Source organism: Cynara cardunculus, assembly GCF_001531365.2.
Source record: "Cynara cardunculus var. scolymus isolate 2C chromosome LG 6, CcrdV1, whole genome shotgun sequence".
NCBI classification, from domain to species: domain Eukaryota; kingdom Viridiplantae; phylum Streptophyta; class Magnoliopsida; order Asterales; family Asteraceae; genus Cynara; species Cynara cardunculus.
Window position 1 is genome coordinate 16537810 of NC_037533.1, and position 22816 is coordinate 16560625.

Here is a 22816-nt window from a genome sequence, read left to right on the forward strand (position 1 = left end):
AACAATCCAGTTTATCTCGACATGAAAAAGCCTGATTGGGCCCTCTTTAAACCCCAAAACACGACCATCTTTTGGCTTACTAAAAACAAAACCCGATCAAGAAAAAAAATTCTTTAAAAGCCAAGTTAGAGATAAGCCTGGAAAAACCAAAACCCCGAAAAAATGTAGTTTAGATCGACATAAAAAAGCCCGATTAAGCCCTCTTTAAACCCTAAAGTCCGGCCCGACGACCCTGAAAAACCCGAACCTTTTATACCCATATTTCTTTTCTATTCCATACACTATATTAAACTTGTTCCTATGGAAAATATGCTCACTAAGTAATAGAAACAAACACCCATTTCAAGACCAATATTGGAAATTTTGCACATTTCAAATGTTTCATACATAACCCATTAAGCCAACTTGAACAACAAAGTGAACCCGAATGAACTTATTTAAAGCCGGTACCAAAACTATCCGACAATCGGTACTCGTCCGAAACACCTAGACACGAACCACATCTCGATAAACGAGATGCTGACCCTACTACACCTAGTGCTGAACTAGGCATTCTTGCTTCCCAGCCACGATGGCCGTTTGGTGGGACCCGTTGTTAAGTGCATCAACGTCTTCAAGATCATGCTCATCCTCATCGGGCAAGCTCCCGTTCTCGCTAACCGCACATGAGATGGCTTCAAAGATGATCGCTATCACTTCCTGAAACCGTTCCTCCGAGAGGGAAACCTCCGCAAGAAGTCTCCAAGCGTTTTCCTCTGATGCACCATTGTAATCTTCCTTTCGTTTCAATACCATATGTCCGCTTATCTCCCAAACTGCCGGGTTCACTTGGGTGTCGAGAAGCTCGCTGCTCACTTCTCCTAAAGCTTGTTTCTCGGCATAACACTGTTTTTTCCATTCGATTCACATATAAAAGATTAGATCAATTGGATGTGAAAACTATCCATATTCAGCAACTATAAGATAACTTTTTTTTTTTTTGCTTATTGACATTTGGTTAGACATAAACTGGCTTTTTGAAACGTTTCAATAAGCTCTAGGGGATTTTTTTCTTCCACTTTTTTCCAATTATGCCCCTTATATTTTTCCAACTAATTTTTCAATATTTCCTTTTAGATCAGTTTAGTATTTTACACTGTCATCTAGCTTATCAACAACTCCCCCCTCGAAAATAAACATCCACAATGAAAAATAAATGCAATTTTAGAAGTGTAGATGACAACTTTACCCTTAATAGTAAAGGGAGTAATGAATTTGTCCATCTCATATTTAGGGGTCGAATTGGAAAGTAGACATTTACTTTTAAATGTGGACACTTAAATTTGAGATAAACTAAAATAGTAATAGACACTTAAGTTAGGATGGAGGAAGTAGTTTTTACCAAACACTACTAGTTTATCAGCCGACAGCTAACTTTTCAACTAAAAGTTGACTTATCGGCTAGTTGGAAAGAGTCCCGTTTTGTTAGGTATAACCTAGTTTTTTGAAATGCTACTTCAAGCAATGTTTCAACAAGCTGCAGGTTTTTTTCCAATTAAGCCCCTCATATTTTTTCAACTAATTTATCAACATTTCCTTTTAGGTCATTTCACATCCTCATCTATCATATCAGCTAGTTTTTTTTACCAAATATTACTAGTTTATCAACTAACAGCTACCTTATCGACTAGTTTCCCAAACAGTTTCCCAAACAGAACATATATAATAAGAAGAAAGTAATAAGCTTTTATACCTGAGGGAGGAGAAAGATGCGTTTCCCGGAATCGGAGATGAGAACGTTGTAAGGTATGTTGTTGTCTTGAAGGCAAATGCATGAATCAGAGACGGCATTCGATAAATCTTCAAGCGAACATCCACCCTCAAACACGAGACCTCTAACTGGGTACTTGAGAATCTCGGAAATTGTGACGCCACCATTGAAGTCAGTAATCTTTCTAGTCGGAGCTTTCTCAATGGGAAAGGACACAGCCAGATAGTAAGCCTGAAAAATATATATAATGTATTATATATATGTATATATACAATTAGCATATGTTTGATACATTTCATATCATATACTCTCTTTGTTCCATGAATCGTTTTTTGGTAAGTTCTCAAGTTACAATTTCCTAATTGTCCTTGTTATCATTACAAAAAAATGATGGTATTGATTTGGGCACAGTAAGGGGATGTTTGGTTGTCTTTCATTAAGTTCTTTCTGGAGAAAGTCGTCTATGTGGATTAATCTGTGTGTAAAGAACGAGAAGGTTTTTGTTTGGGAGGTTTCTTCATAAATAGAATGAGCGTGTTCTTTAATTGGGACGGGCAGTTTTGGAAAAATCTTGGCATTGGCTTTCTGCATAAAGCTCCCTCCTATTCAGTTATCGATAAGCCACTACCAAACAGTCATGTATAGCTGACTGAATAAGCTATGAGTCTCATTAAGCTCATTAAGCTGCTAACAAACAGGCCCTAAATTCCTTATCTTATTAGACATTTAAGTGCCGGATCAATTACAATGTGATTTTACCCAAACGAGGCCAGTATATCCCACCCGGATGTGGGTTTGGGGACGGTAAGATGTAAGTCGACCTTACTTCTACCCTAAAGAGTGTAGAGCAATTGTTTCCGTTGGGTCTATTTAATATTCAACAATAGCATACTGACCCAAACCACACGAGCCCAGTACATCCCACCCAAAGGTAGGGTCTGGGAAGGGTAAGATGTAAGCAGACCCTACTTATATCCTAAAATAACAGAGCGGTTGTTTCCATGAAAACCACCAGCTAGAGAGAAGTGTGTGAAAGTGAAAAAAGAATATATATATATATATACACACACACACACATACATAAGCTTACAAATGCATATCCAATTACAAGATAGATTAAATGTTAAGGGGATCAAGAAAGATATGAACCTGGAAATGAAGATGATTGATGGTAGCAAATGCACCCAGACTATTGTAACCGAGACGAAAGTATGGATTCCTGGCTTCTGATGCCATGTACAGTGCAAGCAAGAAGCTCTCATGGTCAATCCTCTGAGGCAAACACTCGAGAATGCGAGGGATCAGAAGCACGTGTCCATATTCAATTGGGCTGACCTATCGATTTACAAACAACAAAATATTAATTAACAAACTGCATTACAATGTGGTTAACTATGGAACCACTTTCATTACAGCAAAATCGGCTTTATATGACGCTAAATATGTCTAAATATCTTAATAGACACAGCCAACAAGAAGATCAAAATAACTTACATTTATGGCAACGACGCTAGGGGAACGTTCTACATCAATAGGAGCATTAGGATAGAACTTGACTTCATCGTCTTCACTTGATTCAAACTGGAAGAGTATCTCTTCCTGCCCAACTTTAGTGAAGTTGAACTTGCTCCCATCGAATGGCTGAAGAACTTTATCCACTCGAAATTCAGTTGGACGCTTCTTGAGGTGGCGACCCTCGTTTAGCTGAGCAACAAACCCGTAATCTCCTGGAATCACCTGTTCAATTACATATATGATTAGGGAGATGATATTGTGTAATGTTTGGAAAATTAGTTGTTAAGCTAGCTATTAGTTGTTAGCTAATAAGCTAGCTGATAATCTAGTCCTGTTCGGTAAAAACTAGCTTATAAGCTAGATGACAGTGTAAAGTGACCTAAAAATATATGTTGAAGAAACTAATTGGAAAAATACAAGGGGCAAAATAGGGAAAAGGGTGGAAAAAAGCCATTGAAACTTATTGAAAAGCTACTTAAAGTGGCTTTATCAGCTAGCTTATGGCTAATCTTTTTCAATAGGCTCATTTATGGTAGCCAAACATAACCTTAGGCCATTGTTTTGTTAGTTCATCTTATCAAACATTCACGAAATACAAAAAAAATTCATGCCTACCTTCGTTTCGCAGGCAGTGACATCATAGCGAAACAACCCTCTCTCCACGCGATCTTCCCACTGTAAAAACAAACAATCTTAGCCTAATTCAATAATCGAAACCCACAAAAGTAAACCATTAGATTTGAATATTACCTCTCCAAGAAGGAGTGAATCCAAGAAAGCAAAAGGAGGCTCCTTTTTGTCACTGGATTCAACCTTATCAGATTTTCGGAAAGCATACAAAGGTAGCTTTGCCCCTGTATCAAATCAAAACCCCACAACGATTTATTAACCATTACTTGGAAAAGCAATAAGGACTTAAAAAATCAAGAAACAATTACATAAAGTACGCAAATTGTAATAAGATAAAGAAGGAATTCGAGGTAAAAAAAAGAAAAGCAATTTAACAAACACCTGGAAGGCAACAGTCTCTCATGCAATTACGACCGCAACCACCGGCGGCACCACCTTCCTCCACTTCTTCCTTTTGGTAATTGGAAAGAACAGTAGGAACCCTCTTGATCCTCAACATCTTCTTCGATTAATTGGGGGATATGAAATATATAACAAGAACGATACAATTGTGTATAGATATATATTGAAACCCAAACCTAGAAAGACCTAGGCTAGGATCAGAACAAAGGTGGAGCAAAAACCGCCGCCGGCAAGAAAGAGGAGGTCGGAAGGACTACCGCCTTCAGAAGGCAAAGCCCCACGTCCGCCGTGCGTAGAAGGATTACTTTCAACAGCTATGGCGTTCTTCCCTCGTACTGATCGGACATGTACAAGTGACCGCCTTACTCCGTGTATAGCCGTGATGTCTACAACTGGTGATCCCGGGTTTTACCCCAACAAACTTTGATCTTTTTCGAAGCTCCGACGAACAATTCCGGCTGTTGGATAGAAACCCAACTGGTAAATTCTCCGACGAGTGAATCGGGAAGCCGCAAAAGAGAAAGATCGACGGCTATTGGGGTTGTGGAAATGGGATTGAATGAGTGGGTGGTGAAGGGATTGGATTATATAGAGATGTTGCCGGATAATAGAGTAGTAGAAGGTCGTCCGAGGAGATTCTATGGCTGAGATTTGGGGGTGACGATGCAAGGGTTTGAGTGGTGTCGAGTATTTTGCTATAAAATCGCTAGTCGCACAAATGAACAAGGATGGGAAAAGAACACATATACATGACCCACACCCGTCCCAACGACGACGTTTCTTTGAAATTAGATACAGTGTTTTATGAATATACAAGTATATCTCTCCCACTCTTTTATATCATCCATAGTATATTATAAAATATTTGATAAATTTTTTTAGGGATATTTGGGATTGTTTATTTAGAACAATTTATATTTTTTTATAAAAGCACTTATCAACTTATTATAAGTCAAAAAAGTTTAACTTCTTCAAAAACTCCTTATTACCGGTTTGGCATCGATAGAAATTGTTTATCCAAACGCACAAAAGTGTTTATTACTTGTGTCATACTGGAATAAGTCAATAAGTTGTATTTATAAGCAATCCCAAACACCCCTTTAAAAATCATTTTTTATGTATATTATTTAAAATCTAAGTTTACAAGTATATTATAACATAAGTATAATTTATTAAAACTTCATTTTTTTAATTTGTGTAACTAACAACAGATATCCATAATTGTAATAAGATAAACATTTTATTTTAAATATAAAAAAATCTAAAGTATAATTAAGATAGTCATTCTAACTGAATACTTAATATTATCTTTATAAAAAATTATATTATTAAACCAAAAATAAATTACTTCTTTATCAAACATAAATTAAGTTATAATTAAAACATTGAATTAAAAGAATTACACAAAAAAATAACTTTTAAATAGCTAATTTGATACTAACATCGATATTATTTTTCAAAGTTTTATGATATTTTTAAATTTATATTTTATTCAAAAAAATATATTATTGTTTTCTTAAAACCACATAAAGTCGTATTATAACATCGATAGTGACAAAAAATAAAATGAAACATTAAAATCGAGATGTATCTATTTGCATCGCACGAGTACCCTTCTAGTATTATATAACGGATAAAACCATTTCTAAAATGAATATTTTGATGATTTGTTCCAACAGATTCTTCAAAACCTTTTTCAAAATTGAGAAAGTGGGAGAGAGATGATAAAATTATCCAAATTTGAAGAACTCTTAAAAAATGATTGTTTGTGACATATAATTTATTTTTTACTAGAAAGGTACTCGCGCAATGCAGTGAGATGCATCTTCATTTTAATGTTTCGTTTTATTTATTGTCTCTATTGATATAATACGCGTTTATGTGGTTCCGATAAAGATAATATTTTTATTTTTGAATAAAAATAAATTTGAAAAAATATATCGATATTAATATCAAATTCTCGTTTTTTTGTATAATTTTTTAATTCAATTTTTTATTATAATTTAATTTAGGTATAATAGCAAAGTAATTTATTTTTTGCTTAACAATATAATTTTTATAAAGAAAATGATTCTGTTATAAATCAATGATTATCGTAATTATATTTTAGATTTTTTATATTTAAAACGAGATGTTTATCATGTATTTTATTATGTTTATCAGTTACATGGATTCAAAATGGAGCTTTAATAAGTTGTACTTATGCACAATTTACTTGTAATCTTAAATTTTAAGTAATATGCATTAATACATAGTATTTCATGCATAAATAATGGTTTTTAAGAGTTTTTTGTCAAATGCTTTATAATATAGTATAGATTATTTATATCAATAAGAATCCTTTAAATTAAATGTACAAGAGAGAAAAATAATATTTTATAAGAGATATCGAATATTATAATCTCCAAAATGAAGAAGTTGTGACTTTTAATTCTCCGTCTTGAAAAATTTGTTGGAGATGCTTCTAAAAAAGATGATGAAATTCTCCAAATTTGGAGAACTTCCAGAAAAAATTACCAGTAAAAGAGGAAAAAAGAATCCTACCAATGAGAAATCTTGAAATTAAATGTTTATGAGAGAAAAATAATATTTTATTAATTGTATTGAATATTTTAATAATATAATTAATATGGTAATATCTAAAATGGAGAAGCTGTGGGAGATGAAAGTGAATTTTCTTTGAAATTCTTGACTTTCGATTCTCCATTTTGAATAATATGTTGGAGATGATGCTTTCAGTAATAAGTATTTTTGATATTTCTATTTGTATTTAATTTTTTTTTTTTACTTTTTGTTAAGAGTATGTTTGTTTGCAACTTAATAAAAATTGGGGGTTGTTTGTTTACCTCTTAATAGTTTCATTAAGAGGCAACATCTGAATCGTTAAGAGGTGAATCTTTTTTGGCAAAAAAAAATTGCATTTTAATGGTTCTAAAACTCTCTGAATGATTTTGTATCTTGGATCTCTCTTAACCATTAAGAGCCATGATTTCATTGTACACAATTACCAAACAATTATATTTCATTTTACACTATATCATAAGAGCCTCTTAATCATTCTGACAACTTAATCATTTTGCACAAAACCATTCATCAAATGTCAAACAACCCCTTACAACATATTTTAGTTAGCTACAAATGACTATTTGATAATAGCTTAATGATATTTAAAATGACTTATTCAGTAAGTTTCTAGATAAAGCTTTATGCAAAAAGCCAAGTTTTTTTTTTTTTCTAACATGTCATTTCAATTAATAAAACATGCTCCTTGTATATATTAAAAACAAAATTTTCACAAACAAAAACCTTCACAATTTATACCGACATATTAATCTACACAAACAACTTTATCCATACATGACTTAATGAAAAACTAACCAAACATTCCTGACTAAATATGTACAGTAATTGATTTGAGGTTCGATATATTCATCAACTAGCAAAGATCAGTATTGAAACTAAAGATTAGGTCTATATCAGTCATTAAGGCTCGGTTTAGATTAGTGACGGATGCATATGAGGGCCATAGGTGGGCACGACTCTGTGCTTTTGTTGCTGCTTAGAAGGCAAACTTTTAGGATATATACGCAATTTATTCATTTTTTCACTTGGCCCTTGCACTAGTCCACCAGCCAACTCAAGTTCTGAGGTCTTTCAATCTCCAATGTTGTACTATTATTTTTGTATTCATGTTTCTTTTCAGGTTTTTTACTTTCAATGTTATACTTATATTTATATGTTTTAAGCCTACTGACCATAATGGGGTTGATATAAGATCAGTCTTAGGCCTAAGACACTGTGTGCAACACGTGCAATTATTTAGCTTGAAATTACTACAATATTATTAGACTATTATCTATACTATACTAGAAGAGTACTCGTGCAATACACCGATACACATATCGATTTTAATGTTTTATTTTATTATTTGTCTCTGTCGATGTTATAATACGATTTTATGTGTTTTTAAGAAAGAAATAATGATTTTATTTTTTAATAAAATATAAATTTGAGAAAAAAATATAAATGTTAATGTCAAATCAACTATTTAAAAGTTCTTATTTTTTTATTATAATTTAAGTTTAATAACAAAATAATTTATTTTTGGTTTAATAATATAACATTTTATAAAGATAATAATTGAGTATTCTGTTAGAACTCAATGACTATCCTAATTATATTTTAGATTTTTTATATTTAAAATGAGATGTTTGTCATGTATTTGATTATGTTCATCTGCAGTTAGTTACACGAATTCAGATATGAAACTTTAATAAATTATACTTACACAGCTATTTACTTACGATCTTGAATTTTAATTAATATACATTAATAAACAATACTTTATACATAAAAAATAATTTTTTAATTTTTTTTATCAAATATTTTATAATATAGTTTAGACAGATTAAAATTATAGCAATCAAAATTTGACTCTTTCTTTTCATTTTGATGTTGGACCATAGTCAAATGGACCCCACAAACATGTGGATGAGATGATGCATACACCTCCCTTTGAATTGAATTGGATTTTGGCCTTAACTTTATATCATTTATTTGTGGACATATTAAATGGTTTTTATTAATTATGACGTCATCTTAAAAGTTGATGAAAGAAGATGCGGTGGTATATTCAAAAGATACTAGCTTTTATATTTTTGTTTTTTTCTTTATATTTAAAAGAGCAAATTGTATGGAAAAATAACGTGTTTTAATTTAATTTATATATAGTGTATTTTAAAAAAAAAATTGGTACTTAAGATGCAAAGTTCTAATATTTAAGTATCCGAGTAACCAGTTGAAACATTAACCAGTTATCATGTTAATGTAACGAGTGATGTGGTGTCCAATTCAGTATTATTTGTTGACATGAATATTTTAATCTAAAATTAGTTTTTATGTATTGTGGTTTATTAGAAAAAAAAAATAATGTTTCAACTGATTACTCGGGTACTTAAATGTTTAAAACTTTACATCTTAGGTACCAAAATATAAGTTTTGAAAGTACATTATCCAAAATAGGAATCAAGTTAAAGTACGTTATTTTTCCATGCAATTTACCCTATTAAAACATATTATCAGTTATATGCTTTTAAAAACAAAATAATGTTATTTATGGGTTATCAACAGTGTATGTATGTATAATTAGACACTGTTTTTGGGTGATTGTTAATGTATGAAATATGTAAGGGGTCGTTTATTAAACACTTACTCGGGTAAGTGAACATCAAATCATATTACCTTACCGGATGAATATGATAAGGATCAAGAATCTTACCCGGTAAGAGCGAGACAATAATCAAGAGTCTTACTCGGTAAGTGGGGGTGACGACTCTTACCACGGTAAGCGCTTACCATGTAAATTGTTGCATACGATACCGTTTTGATGGACTAAAATCTTACCTAATAAGTAGATGATAATGTTAAATTTTACCGATAAGCTTCTACCGGGTAAGTATTTGGTAAACGGCCCCTAAGTAATGTTTTCTTCATGTTTATTAACAGTTTAGATTTATTGATAACATATTATTTGTTCTGTGTTTATATTTGTGTTGTACATGTTTATGTTTTATATTTGTCTGGATAAATATTAAATTACACACTTTTACATTCAAGTGATAATGTGTTTATAATTTACGCAATAAATTACAAAATATTATGAAAACTGTATTTTTGTTCGTTTATCAGTATTTCATTTTAATTACGAACCTACAGTAGCTGAACCAAACAAGCATTTTTCAACCCGTTTCACTTGTTTTCATTCCCGTTCATGTCAATCAAATTAGTGGTCAGATTAGCCTCGTTAAACTTCGTTGTAATTTATTCATATTTCAATTTATTTCAAATACTCCATTATTCTAAAACGACGCGCAAACCACCCGATTACTTGGTATTTGTATTTAAGTAAACATCAAAGACACGGATGGCCGAAAAGACGAAGGCCACAAATATGTAGAAGTCCAAATCAAATACTGATGTCGACTATTTTATTTGGGGATTCCCACTGTTATTCCATAACTGTCGTCATTGCTGCCATAATTGTTGAGCTAAATGCTTGCGTTAATTACGTCTCTGGAGTTTTGAATTACGATGAAAAAATTCATTTTTTCTTGGATATAAAATTGATTCTTTTGGTTACTGAAAAAACGTATGTTAAGGGTGTTTGGTTAGAGGTATTAAGTAGTAATTAATGAGAATGGAAAAAAAAATGATTGATTTATATAAATATAATGGGTTCATTCTCCCAGAAGCCCAAGTTTTCATTAAGGTTAAATTGCGGGAATAAAATTCACACTCATTTTCATTTTTATGCCTGAACCAAACACCCTCTTGACTTTTAACGACAATTAAATTTATTGCCATCAGAAGACTTTGGTTCGGTAAGGAGAAAAGGTGCTGGCATGAGGAACGAGACTCAGGTCGGCCATTAGGGAGACTAACGTGGGAGGCTAAAACGGATGTGTTTAAGTATGCATAACCTCTCCCGTTGTTTTTGACCTGGCTTAAGGAGTCAGATTAACCGATTAAGACACACACTTATAATTGATCAGGGCTTGCTTTTATCAAATCACGTATATGAGCGATTATTCCTCTATCTCTTACAGTGTAGGGAATAATGATGGCTCGCTAACAAAATCCTTCTTTTGCTATTGCTGTTGTTATTAGCCCGTTCCTAATTTAGGCTTGAATGAAGTCTATTCCCAGTATTTCTCATCACGATTCACGGTTGATCCACGTCTTATTATAGTGTGCTCGAAGAGTTAGGCCTGGTTGCGTCCAATTGCATACATAATGTATATAAGGTTTATTGCATACTGCACAGTGAATAAAAGAAATGCAAGAATAATAATGATTCCGACAAATCAACAACGATACTTTGTAGCATAAGGCATAGGTATGGTAATGGGATGAGGACCCCAGTCCCCATCCCTGATCCCCCATCTTTGTCCCTATCTCCATCCCCATCCCCAACGGGGAATTTGATCACATCCCCATCTCCGCCCCCCACAGGGAACATGGATTTTTCCTGGTTGTGTAAGTTTTTTTAAAATCAAATGTGTGAGGCGCTACACATGTATAAATCTCATATTTTTCAATAAACCTAAAACCGAAAGGAATTTAATTCAATACAAAAAAATATATACATCATATGATCATCATATAATAATAAATAAATCGAAAACCAAAAGAAATTAAATTTAATCTAAAGAAATTAACATCACATGTACCAAAATGTATTGAGTAATACCAAAACCACATCTAGTAATATCCAAAATATATTGAAATAGAAATTACCATTTACCGATTTAATAGAAATAAATAATATAATATAATTTGTTAATTAATATATATACGGGTACGTGACGGGGCGGGGATTGCGATACCCGACCCCGTCCCCGGTTTAACGGGGAATCCCGGTCCCCGACCGGGGGCGGGTGGATCGGGTTTCTAGACTGTTTGGGATCAGTTTCCATGCCTAATAAGGCGAAATACCAAGACTGAAGACAAGTTCCAAGAGCCTATTATCGATACGTTTGATCAGATTGTATCAACTTATGTTTCTATACCAGTAACCAGTCCATAATTTTAATTCTTTGATGTATGTTCATACTATTTTAGTCTGTGTTCATCTCTTTCTCTCTCTCTTAGTTTTTATTATATGAAAAATATAAATTACAAAACGAACCCACAAATCAGTTACTCACATTTTAGGCTTGTGGACCAAAACGAAACAAAATCGTTAATTTTGGACCAACATACAAATAAAATAAAATTAAAGGACTGAAACTGTAGAATGAATAATAGTACAGGGACTAAATTTATAATAATTTTTAAACTAGGCCACTGGGCTTCTAATTTGGGCTTACTTAAATGGGCCTAAATCCAAATGTTAATGTACTCCACATTCCACAAGGCTTATGGTGTGGCCCATCTGCAAATCGTAATCGAGAAACCACCCCAACTCGGTGGAATATTGATAACGTCAATAGCACATCGGTCCGTCGCCGACGTCCACCATCCCGGAGAAATGGCGAAATTCTTTACTTTCACTGATTGCAACTTCCGCCGCCCAAATCCAACGATCATGGATTTATAAATTTGTCGCGTTGTTCTTGGAATTTCATTGTTGTTGATGTATGAGGGTTTTGGAAAATCCACACGATTAACAGCCATTTTTAGGAAGAAGGGGAGGTTTCGATTCCGTATTTGTGATGGACGAGGTGATCACAGCGGCTGATGCGTCTTCTAGTCTTCGTTCTTACTCATCTGAATCGTCTGCTTTGCCGTCGAATCTCCCTCTTCTTTCTGCTTTTCTGTCTCTGTTTATCGCACAGTTTCTTAAAGTGTTTACGCATTGGTACGTTTCTTCTCTCTCTCAGTGCGAATCTATATATCTGTTTCTGATGAAATCTTGTTTTTGTTTGGACATTTCTGGTGGTTGAATTGGGCGTTTCTAGGGTTTGGGATTTATTTTACATGTAATTCGAAATTTGTTGGAGTTTTTAGGTTTGTAAAGAATGAATTGCCTTGAGCACTCGAGGACTGTGTGCTTGATATTATGAGATATTTGAGGAAGCGATGTGATCATTGAAACGTAGATAAGAACGTAAAGATTAATCATGGAAGTGTTATATAAATGCTTGATCAGGCTAAGCCTAAGCATAATGACAAGTGTCGTGATTCTTTTGTATGTGGTCTGATTTGTTATTTTCTCTTAATCTAGCAATGCAGTGTAGATCATGCCTATGAGATTGTGTAGTATGGTGCATCTTGTTGTTTCCTCAAACCCTTTTTAATCACTAACTATAATGATTAGTTGATTACTCTTTTGTCTTATGTTTAGTTTTTAATTCAACAACTTCTCCACAATTCTTGTTTTGAACTTTTGTTTGTTCTCCTACAACACACACGAAGATGTGGTCAGTGTTGCAACATTATTGTATGTTGACTGGAGTTATATATTGAAACCTAAAAGAATTCAAACATGAAGGAGGTTACATTTATGTTAAGCCTGTTATCATTGGGCATTTAGGAAACTGACCATAGTTCTTTTGGTTAGAGATATGTTGCTTTTCTCTAAAAGATGTGCGTTGATCTTTGAACTAGGAACTGCTAGTGGAATTTGATGTGGAATGTAGGACTATGTTGGTTTTGATGGCTTGGGTAAGATAGAACACGATGGAAAGAATGGCAAAAGGTTAATGCTAATTGCTAGCCACCTAGCTCTTTTGTAGAGAAATGGATCATATGCTAGTTTTTGCACCATAGAATAGACATCTTATATGATTGTGTCACTAGCAAGTCGGCCTTGGGTTTTCAGAGATTTTGGTATCTTTTTGTTTCTTAAAACGACTTTTATTGTTTTTTTGCTTTGACTGTGGTTTTCATTATAGTTATACTTTTATTGGAAATTTAGTTTGTTACTTTGGATGCGCAGGTTTAAAGAGAGGAAATGGGATACCAGAAGGATGCTTAGCTCCGGTGGCATGCCATCATCACATTCCGCAACCGTTACAGCTCTTGCTGCGTGCATAGGGTTACAAGAGGGCACTGGTTCATCATCATTTGCCATTGCAGTGGTTTTGGCATGTGTTGTACGTGTTTACAACACCCGAATTTCATCATGTTCCTTGCTTCTTATTAGAGATTGTCACAAGTGTTTCAGATTGCTTTCTACTTTTATGAAAAAATTGTAGGATAATATTTCTAGGCCCTACCAAAAGTTGGTATGTGATTCAAAAGGTGCTGCTAGAACAACCACAAGTTCTCTCGCTGTTCTCAAGCTGGATCACAAGTAGCTATTATTTCTCTGTTGAAGATAGAAAGTAACAATTAGGATTAGCCATATTTGCTGGTTTAATTACATTTTGACTCATAGGAGCTTACCTTTCTTATAATCAATGAATATGAATTTGGAGTTGTTATGTTGGTTTCTCCGATCTGTGTCGTTAAGTGATACTTCAATTAGATTAAAGGTTTTTACAGAATATAGACCCTTTTGAAAGGAATGATTTGTGATTTCTGTCTCACACTGGTAGTATCATGGATTTAAAAAGCGGAATCGTGCCTCAAGGCGTTTTCCTCAAACGAGGCAAGGCTTAAGCCTCGAGGCAGACCGAGGCGTAAGCCCCAAGGCGGAAATATATATATATATATATATATATATACTACATAAAATATATTTTTACCAATCTGCATTCTGCTGCTTCCACTCAGAAAATATATGCAATATATATACACACACAGACACACTTCACACTTGAGTACTAGACACAGTGTTTATATATACATATATACACCATACTAAATTACCAAAAGAATCTACATACACTTTTTTCAATCACGAAATATAGATATAGTAACAAAGAGAAAAAATATTGATCTATTCTTAACATATATATATATATATATGTATGTATTAATATGCTCACAACTCATAAAGAAAAATATTTAATATCAACAAAGTGGGGGTAGAAGTGTGATCGTGACATGTAGTAGAGATTAAATATGAAAGAAGTGTATCCAGCATACTACATATACATAATACTCTCGTGAACCAAAGAGAACCGAAGAAGAAAATGGGAGAAAATTGGAACTCACGAATGACAAAAACGAGTAGCAGATAGGGGTTAGGAGAACTAGAGAAGAACAAGGTTTTCAAAAAAGTAATAGAGAAGGTTTCAGTCATTTTTTTAATAATTTAGCCTCTGCATTGAGGCGTACACCTCTCCACGCCTCACCGCCTTGGTTACTGCCTCAGACAATTGAGGCGTATGCCTCATCTGGGGACTGAGAGGCGCCGCCTCAGGTGTGATTTTGGGCTGCCTCGCCTCGAGGCACACATCTCACACCCTTTTTAAAACCATGGGTAGTACAAGTTTGATGTGTCTGTGCTTTGGTGCCCACAGCACCCATTAATTTGATCTAATCTAAACAAATATGCATTTATCAAGATTTTTATTATTCACCTCGATTGATTATTCTTTTCTTTGACAGGTAATGTATGATGCAACTGGTGTTAGACTTCATGCGGGTCGTCAAGCGGAGGTATGTCTCTATGTTTAAGTATTCTTGAACGGTTTGTATAAGAAAGTTTATACCTTGGTTGTGATGTGGTGAGGATATCACTTTAAATAATAATATTTGATGCTCCCTCCATCCCAAAGTAAATGTTCACAATAGAAGGACATATTTTTAGTAATGCGTGATTATTACACTTTCTATTAACTGACTAACAATTTTACCCTTAATAAAACGCACATTATTTTAGAAAAGTATAATTATTCCAGTAATTGAAGTTCTCCATCTAACCAACTCTTATGTTCATGTGTCATAATTAAGAGTAGAATTGGAAATTTAGTTAATTATAACTATTTATCTTTGAATATGGATACTAATTTTGGGACAAACATAAATAGAAACATGGACACTTATTTTGGACGGAGGAGTATGTATTTACAAAAATGAAATCCACGTAAATACTTAGAGCTAGTGTGTACCAGCCCATGTTTTAACTTATGAATGCTTTCCTTGGATAGCGTAAAAATCATATTATTCTCTATGCAGTTATTGAATCAAATTGTTTGTGAGCTGCCTCCAGAACATCCACTTTCCAATGTTAGACCGCTACGAGACTCACTTGGTCACACTCCATTTCAGGTTCGGTTGCAATCTAACTTCTTGCATGTTTGTTGCTTTGCAACATGGAACTGTTTTTCTACGATCTTTAGTGTCCACAAGGTGGCATATCTTAATAATCATCACATGCATTGGCTTAGTGGGTGTTTGTGATTGTAGTCTTGTCGAATACTAGAGTACCAGCTGTACTGACTCATGAATGAGTTCTGTTCAAGAGAGAAGCTTGTTGCACTAATGATTGTTTTGAGAAGTAAGTTTTGTAGTAGGTTGATAACAGAAAGATACTTAAACATGCTATTCCATTTAATCATTCTATTTGTAAAGTGTGGATTGGGCTGTTAAAAAGAGGATATGTCATTCCAATTTCTATGTTTCCTGTGCCTACAAATAGATCCAAATCAGATTCCATCACCACTTGACCAAGTTTTAGGCACTTTGAAGCTTCTTCTGTGAACAATCACATTATTTATCTGTTAATGAATGGAATGGGATGCATAGACAGACAGTTGGTTATATAGAAAAAAATAACTCAACACATAGATGCTTACTATCCACTTGGATCGCCACACTTGTCAAATATCATATTCTTTTTGATCTTACAATTTGATTCATTAAGGTTTAAGGAGAGTGTAGTGAAACATACCGGGTTTAAAGAAAATTCATATTTTAAGGCAAAGCACTTACTGGCGCCATGCATATACACATGTTCTTGTTTGATTGATCTGGTCAGTTTGGCTCTAATTTGTGATTTATCACCTCTCTTCCTCTTGTCTAACAGAAGACAAATATTGTCTTTCTTGCATCTGTAGTTCCTCATTCCCATGCACTTACCGTGAACGATTTCATGGATACAATTGTGTCTAACAGTAGACAAAAATTGTCTTTCTTGCATCTGTAGTTCCTCATTCGCATGCACTCACCGTGAACGATTTCATGGATACAATTAGATCATTCGCTTCCGCTCCCTCATTCTCATCTCTCTCTTCTGTCAAACCAAAAAATAGGCTTTTTTTCTATTGTAAAATGGAGGAGGAATTTTCTCACCTCTGCTTCATTGAGACAGATACCTTCCATATTTTGAAGGGTTCTTCATTTACCCCTTTCACCACTTTTAAATACATGTACGCTTCTAATTAGAAAGAGAGAAACTTCTTTTCTTTTGTCATACTCTTTCCACCTGCAACAATCAGCTCTCCCGACATTCAACACTTACATTAGAGTTCTGTAACCTTGAAGTTACAAATTCTTTTGCATCTCGATCACCATTATTTGTTTTCTATTACCAAAAGAGCTTATCTTGCATCTTCTTTGATTCACAAGTCTCCAACATCGATATCCGAAATATTTCAACTACATATTGCAAAGCAGCAATGCTTTTTATCTAAACAAAAATTCAAACAGGTGAATGAGATGAAAGATTAGAAAGGTGAGAGCTTCTCCATGGGTTTATTATATCAGGGTAATTCTTGAAAATAACATGAAATACTCCCCTTTTGTTTTCACAAGTTTGTGAGAAGGAAAGTTGAGTTTCTACATAGGGTGTTATGACCTGGCAGTTCTCGGCTGAGCATGAATTTTTTTGAGTAGGTTGTCAGTATTTTTTTAGAGTGAAAGAAGAAACATCAAGTGTTTTGAGTTGGAATATATAAGTTTGTGCATGGAAGAAGAAAAAATAGAATTATTGCAATGTATGAGGTATATGTGGTGTGATTCTTTTGTGGTGGGGCTTGGGGCATGTTGAGGAGGTTGTGGGTGGTGGAGGTGATGGGAAGAGGTTGTGGGTGGTGGAGGCGATGGGAAGAGGTTGTGGGTGGTGGAGGCGATAGGAAGAGTGGTGGGTGGTGGAGGCGATGGGAAGAGGTTGTGGGTGGTGGAGGCGATGGGAAGAGGTTGTGGGTTGTGGTGCTGATGGGAAGAGGTTGTGGGTTGTGGTGCTGATGGGAAGAGGTTGTGGGTTGTGGTGCTGATGGGAAGAGGTTGTGGGTTGTGGTGTTGCTTGAACTACTTGTTTGTGTGTGAACGCATAATGAGAGAGAGGCTCTGTTTTTCTTATTCTCTTGTTTATTATTTTTTCTTGTAATTTCATTACTTTAGGTTCTTTTTACAAAAAAATGATGTATGCATATATGTATATCTTTTATATGATACAAGGAACTTACTATTAGCTCATTAGCTCTCATATAAGTCTAAGTGTGTATACTTACGTATTTCTGTTATCTAAAAAGGGAATTCATGAGTGATTAAGATTTATGTCAATTAGCCTTAACATAACAACCACATTAGTTGGACTATTACTTCTTGAGTGCAAAGAACTTGGTCAAGGAGCTATGGTGTTCAATATTAAACACTAGGAACTCAAAATTGTAAGATAAACAGGCTGGCCTTTTGTGTAATTTAGCCAATTAATTATTTGAAAGGGAAACTAGAGGACGTAACCAGTATCTACGATACAAGATGGTGGGTGAAGAACTTGGGGAGCGTTTGGTTTGACGGAATGTTTTTGTGGGATTTGGATTTCGTGGAAGGATCTGGAATCTTTAGTGTGTTTGGTTTGTAGGATTTGGAATGGAATTGAGTTTCATTCTTTTATATGTCTTGTTTGGTTTGTGTAGGATTTGGAATGGAATTTAATTTTTTGTAAATATTTGTTTGTTTATAAATAATTTGTTTGTTTGGAGGCTATGGAGAGATTAGGGCAGATTTGATGAAAGAGGCGGGGTGGAGATGCGATGGGAACAATTGAAATTCATGGGATCTGGATTTAAATGACAACTATCTCCAAGGGATTTCTAAATCCGTCGGTTTTGGGATTTCATTTAATCCCGGGAGTTCAAATCCAAGCTTGCTTTCAAACCAAACACAGGATTGGAATGGAATTCAATTCCAAATCCAGCAAACCAAGCGGGCCCTTAAAGAAATTGGAATATTGGACCGATAATGTAAGATGGAGGCTGTATTATGTTTCTTTCCTAGATATGTGTAAACACAGTTCTAGAAAATAAGTAGTTTGTTATTTGGTTCCTATATTCCAGCAAGTCTGGTGCTACGAACCATTATAAGTTGTTGTAAATCATCTTTTGAGTTCAAGGGAAACAAAGTATAAAAGTCTACCTCGACATTCTTTTTCGTTTATTTAGCTTTTATGGTATTAGAATTAGATTTAGCACTTAGGGACAAGGCAATTTGTAATTGTCTAACTTCCTCTCCCGTCTTGACATTGCGGGACAATGTGTCTGCGTAGCCCCTTTTGAAGGGGGTGTGCTAGAGTCCCATATTGGCTATAGATTTGGACTGTATCTCCTCTATATATGTTGGAAGTTGGAACCTTCCTTCTCTTCTTAAAGGGATAGCAAGGCTCCACATATTCTCACTATATATATAGGTGGATTAAAATTGAACACCTTTATTTTATGAAAACGCGAGAACACCCTTGTCACATGTGATGATACCCATGAGGGGACCTAGTGGTGTGTGCGGGCCAATTGACCCAAGAGCCACACACATTTGCTTTGGTATAGATGTGATTGACTATAGTAAATGGGTGTTTTCTTTGTAAAACAAATGTGTTCTTTGCTTGAACCCTTCCCTATATATATGTATGTACAAGGACATGTAATTTTTGCTTAAGTGATAGGCCCATACTTACATGCAAGGTTTGACCGGATACACTTTAAGAAAGTGATTGTTATTAGTAAATATCTAAAATATCTTCTAATAATGAAAAATAGATGAATCTTGTGGATCTTAATGCTATCTGGCCTTGGTCCTTGTAATGATCACTAACGGGCAAACAGGTAGCCTTGAGTTGAAACCGTGCCAAAAATGGAATGTTGCATTAATTTTCAACATTCAAAAATGGGTTATGTATCTTTATCCTATGATGTTTGTCCAATGAAAGTGAAACTTAGGCCAAAACGGACAATAAAACCCATACTGCTTAGAGCCCTTTCTTGGAACCATATCGTTGGGAAGTTGCTAACATTAACTTGAGATGCATTGTAATATGGAGTTAGTTTCCAATAATGATGCATTCGCTAAAGAAGTTGTATTGCTTAGGACATCTCCAAGGGGTAACACCAAATCTTATAAAGCATGTAAGTTTCTAGGTGTATTTCTTTTTATCTTTTCCAATTGATGTTGATGAATACTGTTACACCAAATGTGGTGTGTTATTATTCATTACACCAAATTTGGTGTAAGAGTTGGTGAACCCATTTGTGAGATCCCACATCGGTTGGGGAGGGAAACGAATGTTGTCTTATAAGTGACCATAGATGCCTCCCCTATTGGACGCGTTTTGAAACCGTGGGTCCAAGGTATGGAGAAAGCGGACAATATATGGTGTAGTTGGTTGTCCTGAGATGTTACACCATTGGAGATGGTCTTAGGGTTCATTTGTTTATTCTGCTTTCCTGCTTTTATCATCTTTGTTTTGTGGGGACCCATTTCATGGTAACGGGCCATTCGAGATGGTAATGAAATGATATGGGCCTAAAATCCTTATTATGATTAGAAGATTCCATTTCTAGAATTTGATATTTGGTGGCCCCATTTATGAGATCACACATCGGTTGTGGAGGGGAACGAAGGGTGCTTTATAAGGGACAAAATACTCCACCATCAGACAGCGTTTTAAAACCATGAGTCTAGGTATGGACAAAGTGGATAATATCTGGTACGGTTGGTTGCCATGGGATATTACACTATTGGAGATGGTCTTAGGGTTCATTTATTTGTTCTGCTTTGCTTTTTTTATCATTTTTGTTTTATGGTACCCGTTTCATGGAAGCGAGCCATTCGAGATGGTAGTGAAAGGATACGGGTCAAAAAGCGTTATTATGATCAGAAGATTACAATTCTAGAATGACAATTTTGTTTGCATATTCTTCATTTCATTCATGTTTGTTGGGAAAAGTTGGTTTAAAATTTGCAAATGCCATCAAAAGGTGAACAAATGGTTTAATTGCAGGTTGCAGCAGGTGCTGTGCTGGGAGTAGTGATGGCATTTCTCATGGAAATCTCAGCTTAACGGTTGGTTGACGCTAGTCGTGCTCGACTAAACTTTAGCAGGTTGAAGAATCGTTTAGGAGATAACAAGGTGTTATTGATTGCTCGAAAATGGTCCCGTGGTTATTCTAAAATACGTTTAAAAAAGCTTCTGTAGACGACTAATGTCGTTTGTAACGATATATTCGTACCCATTATTCGTGTATAAATTATTTATCATGTGATGTCTCTCTTCTACACAAAATGGTAATGTTTATGATCTATGACAGTGGGCTGCTAAATCTTCCATCTTAGTGTCTTTTTGTTAGCAGTTTAACGAGCTTAATGGAACTCACAGCTTATTCGATCAGTTATACAGGAATTATTGGTAGTGGCTTAATGATATAGAAAATGGATTATTTAACAAGCTTATAGGGGGAAGCTTTGTACAGAAAGTCAAGTTTCTTTCCCAACAATGTCCCTCCAAATTAAAAATCATGCTTCTTCCGTCTATGAAAAAACCCGTTCAAACAAAAATTGTTCCCTACCTATATAGATAAATTAATCTACGTAGACAACTTTATCTATATATGACTTAATAGAAAATCCAACAAATAGCTCCTTGATTTATGGTATGATAGTGATTTGGGTTGTGGCATAATCAGTGGGAAGAGTTCAAACGAGAACACCTACATTTTACGAGAACGTGGGAATACCCTTTTACAATAGACAATTACATGTGATAATATAGTTCCATCATATATGATACACATGTGATACTAAATCAGAGACGTCGACAATTTTCGGCACGATCTTGGTTGTGGGGCAAGTTGCCTTTACATCACTAAGCCCTTTCACATGTATTATCACATGTGATAAATGTGTAGTTGATATGCTACTATAATCCATCAAGACCATCACATGTGATGCTAAATCATAGACGTAGACAACCTTTGGCGTGGCCTAAGTCGTAGAACACGTCTTACGCATACCACCAGATCCCCTCACGTGTATTATCACATGTGATAAAGGTGTTCTTGTAAAATAAAGGTGTTCTCGTGTTCTTGTAAAATGGAGGCATTCTCGTTTGAACCTCCACCTAATCAAGATAGTATCGAGGCCATCCATCGTGTTGGACCAAACAAGATTATAGGTGTTTAATGCATGTTTAGTGTGTTTGGTGCGTGGTAAGGGGAAAATGACCGAGGTTCTGGCAAAAACTTACGTAAATAGCCATTTTATAAAACGACTTATTTTTTAGCCATGTTAGAAACCCATTTCCTCAAATAACTGAAGTTCACAAAAAAAAAACTTTACGTTCTGTATAAAGTTTATTTTCAGATCAAAGAAAAAATACAAATAAGTTAAAAAAGGAGTTTATGAAAAAAACTTTATGTAGAACAAGAATTTATGTGAAAATTTTATTTTCAGGTCAAAAGAAAAGAAAAATAAGTTAAAAAAAGAAGTATACACAAAAAATGGGAGTTCACACAAAAAGCTTTACGCAAAAAATAGATTTTCTACGTAAAGTCATATTTTTTGCGTAAAGTTCCATTTTTAATTTTTTCCCCTTCTATGTCTGGTTTTAAAAAAAAAAAACCCTGATATTGAAATACCACACTAAGGATTTAGAGCATCTACAATGGAGGTTCTTACAATAAATTTTTTGCACATTTTATTGCCACCTCAAGTCAACCTCATCAAATTAAGAACTCATCAAGAACTCCACAATGGTGATTCTTATAAGAACCTTTTTTGTTGGTTCAATTGATTCTTTTAACATCAATAACTATCGTCTTCTATCATATGGTTCATATTTTCAGGGCTGGAAGAGATTTATCAGCAAAAACTATTCATCTTTTATACTTTTGTAAAAAAAACTATTTATTATTT

At 34.4% G+C, this 22816-nt stretch overlaps 2 protein-coding genes across 2 annotated transcripts; one reads left to right on the forward strand and one right to left on the reverse strand.

The window, feature by feature from the left end:
- Positions 1-321: 321 nt before the first annotated feature.
- Positions 322-5006, reverse strand: LOC112514441 (GDP-L-galactose phosphorylase 2-like). Its single transcript, XM_025120921.1, has 7 exons — positions 4277-5006; positions 4016-4119; positions 3881-3940; positions 3245-3487; positions 2900-3085; positions 1733-1981; positions 322-885 (listed from the first exon to the last, which is right to left on the reverse strand). The coding sequence occupies exons 1-7, from the start codon at positions 4392-4394 to the stop codon at positions 535-537; spliced, it is 1311 nt and encodes a 436-aa protein (XP_024976689.1). The 5' UTR covers positions 4395-5006; the 3' UTR covers positions 322-534.
- Positions 5007-12221: 7215 nt separating this feature from the next.
- Positions 12222-21234, forward strand: LOC112514457 (uncharacterized membrane protein YuiD-like). The gene is made up of 5 exons (XM_025120939.1): positions 12222-12656; positions 13737-13893; positions 15296-15346; positions 15866-15958; positions 20907-21234. The coding sequence occupies exons 1-5, from the start codon at positions 12511-12513 to the stop codon at positions 20964-20966; spliced, it is 507 nt and encodes a 168-aa protein (XP_024976707.1). The 5' UTR covers positions 12222-12510; the 3' UTR covers positions 20967-21234.
- The last annotated feature ends 1582 nt before the right edge of the window (positions 21235-22816 follow it).

Excerpts from the sequence above, each read along its gene's own strand:
- LOC112514441 (XM_025120921.1), bottom strand. The coding sequence starts at position 4,394 with ATGTTGAGGATCAAGAGGGTTCCTACTGTTCTTTCCAATTACCAAAAG. Across the intron at positions 3,488-3,880 it reads TCACTGCCTGCGAAACGAAG|GTGATTCCAGGAGATTACGG; the intron begins GTAGGCATGAAT and ends GTAATTGAACAG. Across the intron at positions 886-1,732 it reads GCATCTTTCTCCTCCCTCAG|TGTTATGCCGAGAAACAAGC; the intron begins GTATAAAAGCTT and ends TGGAAAAAACAG.
- LOC112514457 (XM_025120939.1), top strand. The coding sequence starts at position 12,511 with ATGGACGAGGTGATCACAGCGGCTGATGCGTCTTCTAGTCTTCGTTCT. Across the intron at positions 15,347-15,865 it reads ATGCGGGTCGTCAAGCGGAG|TTATTGAATCAAATTGTTTG; the intron begins GTATGTCTCTAT and ends TTCTCTATGCAG. Across the intron at positions 15,959-20,906 it reads TTGGTCACACTCCATTTCAG|GTTGCAGCAGGTGCTGTGCT; the intron begins GTTCGGTTGCAA and ends GTTTAATTGCAG.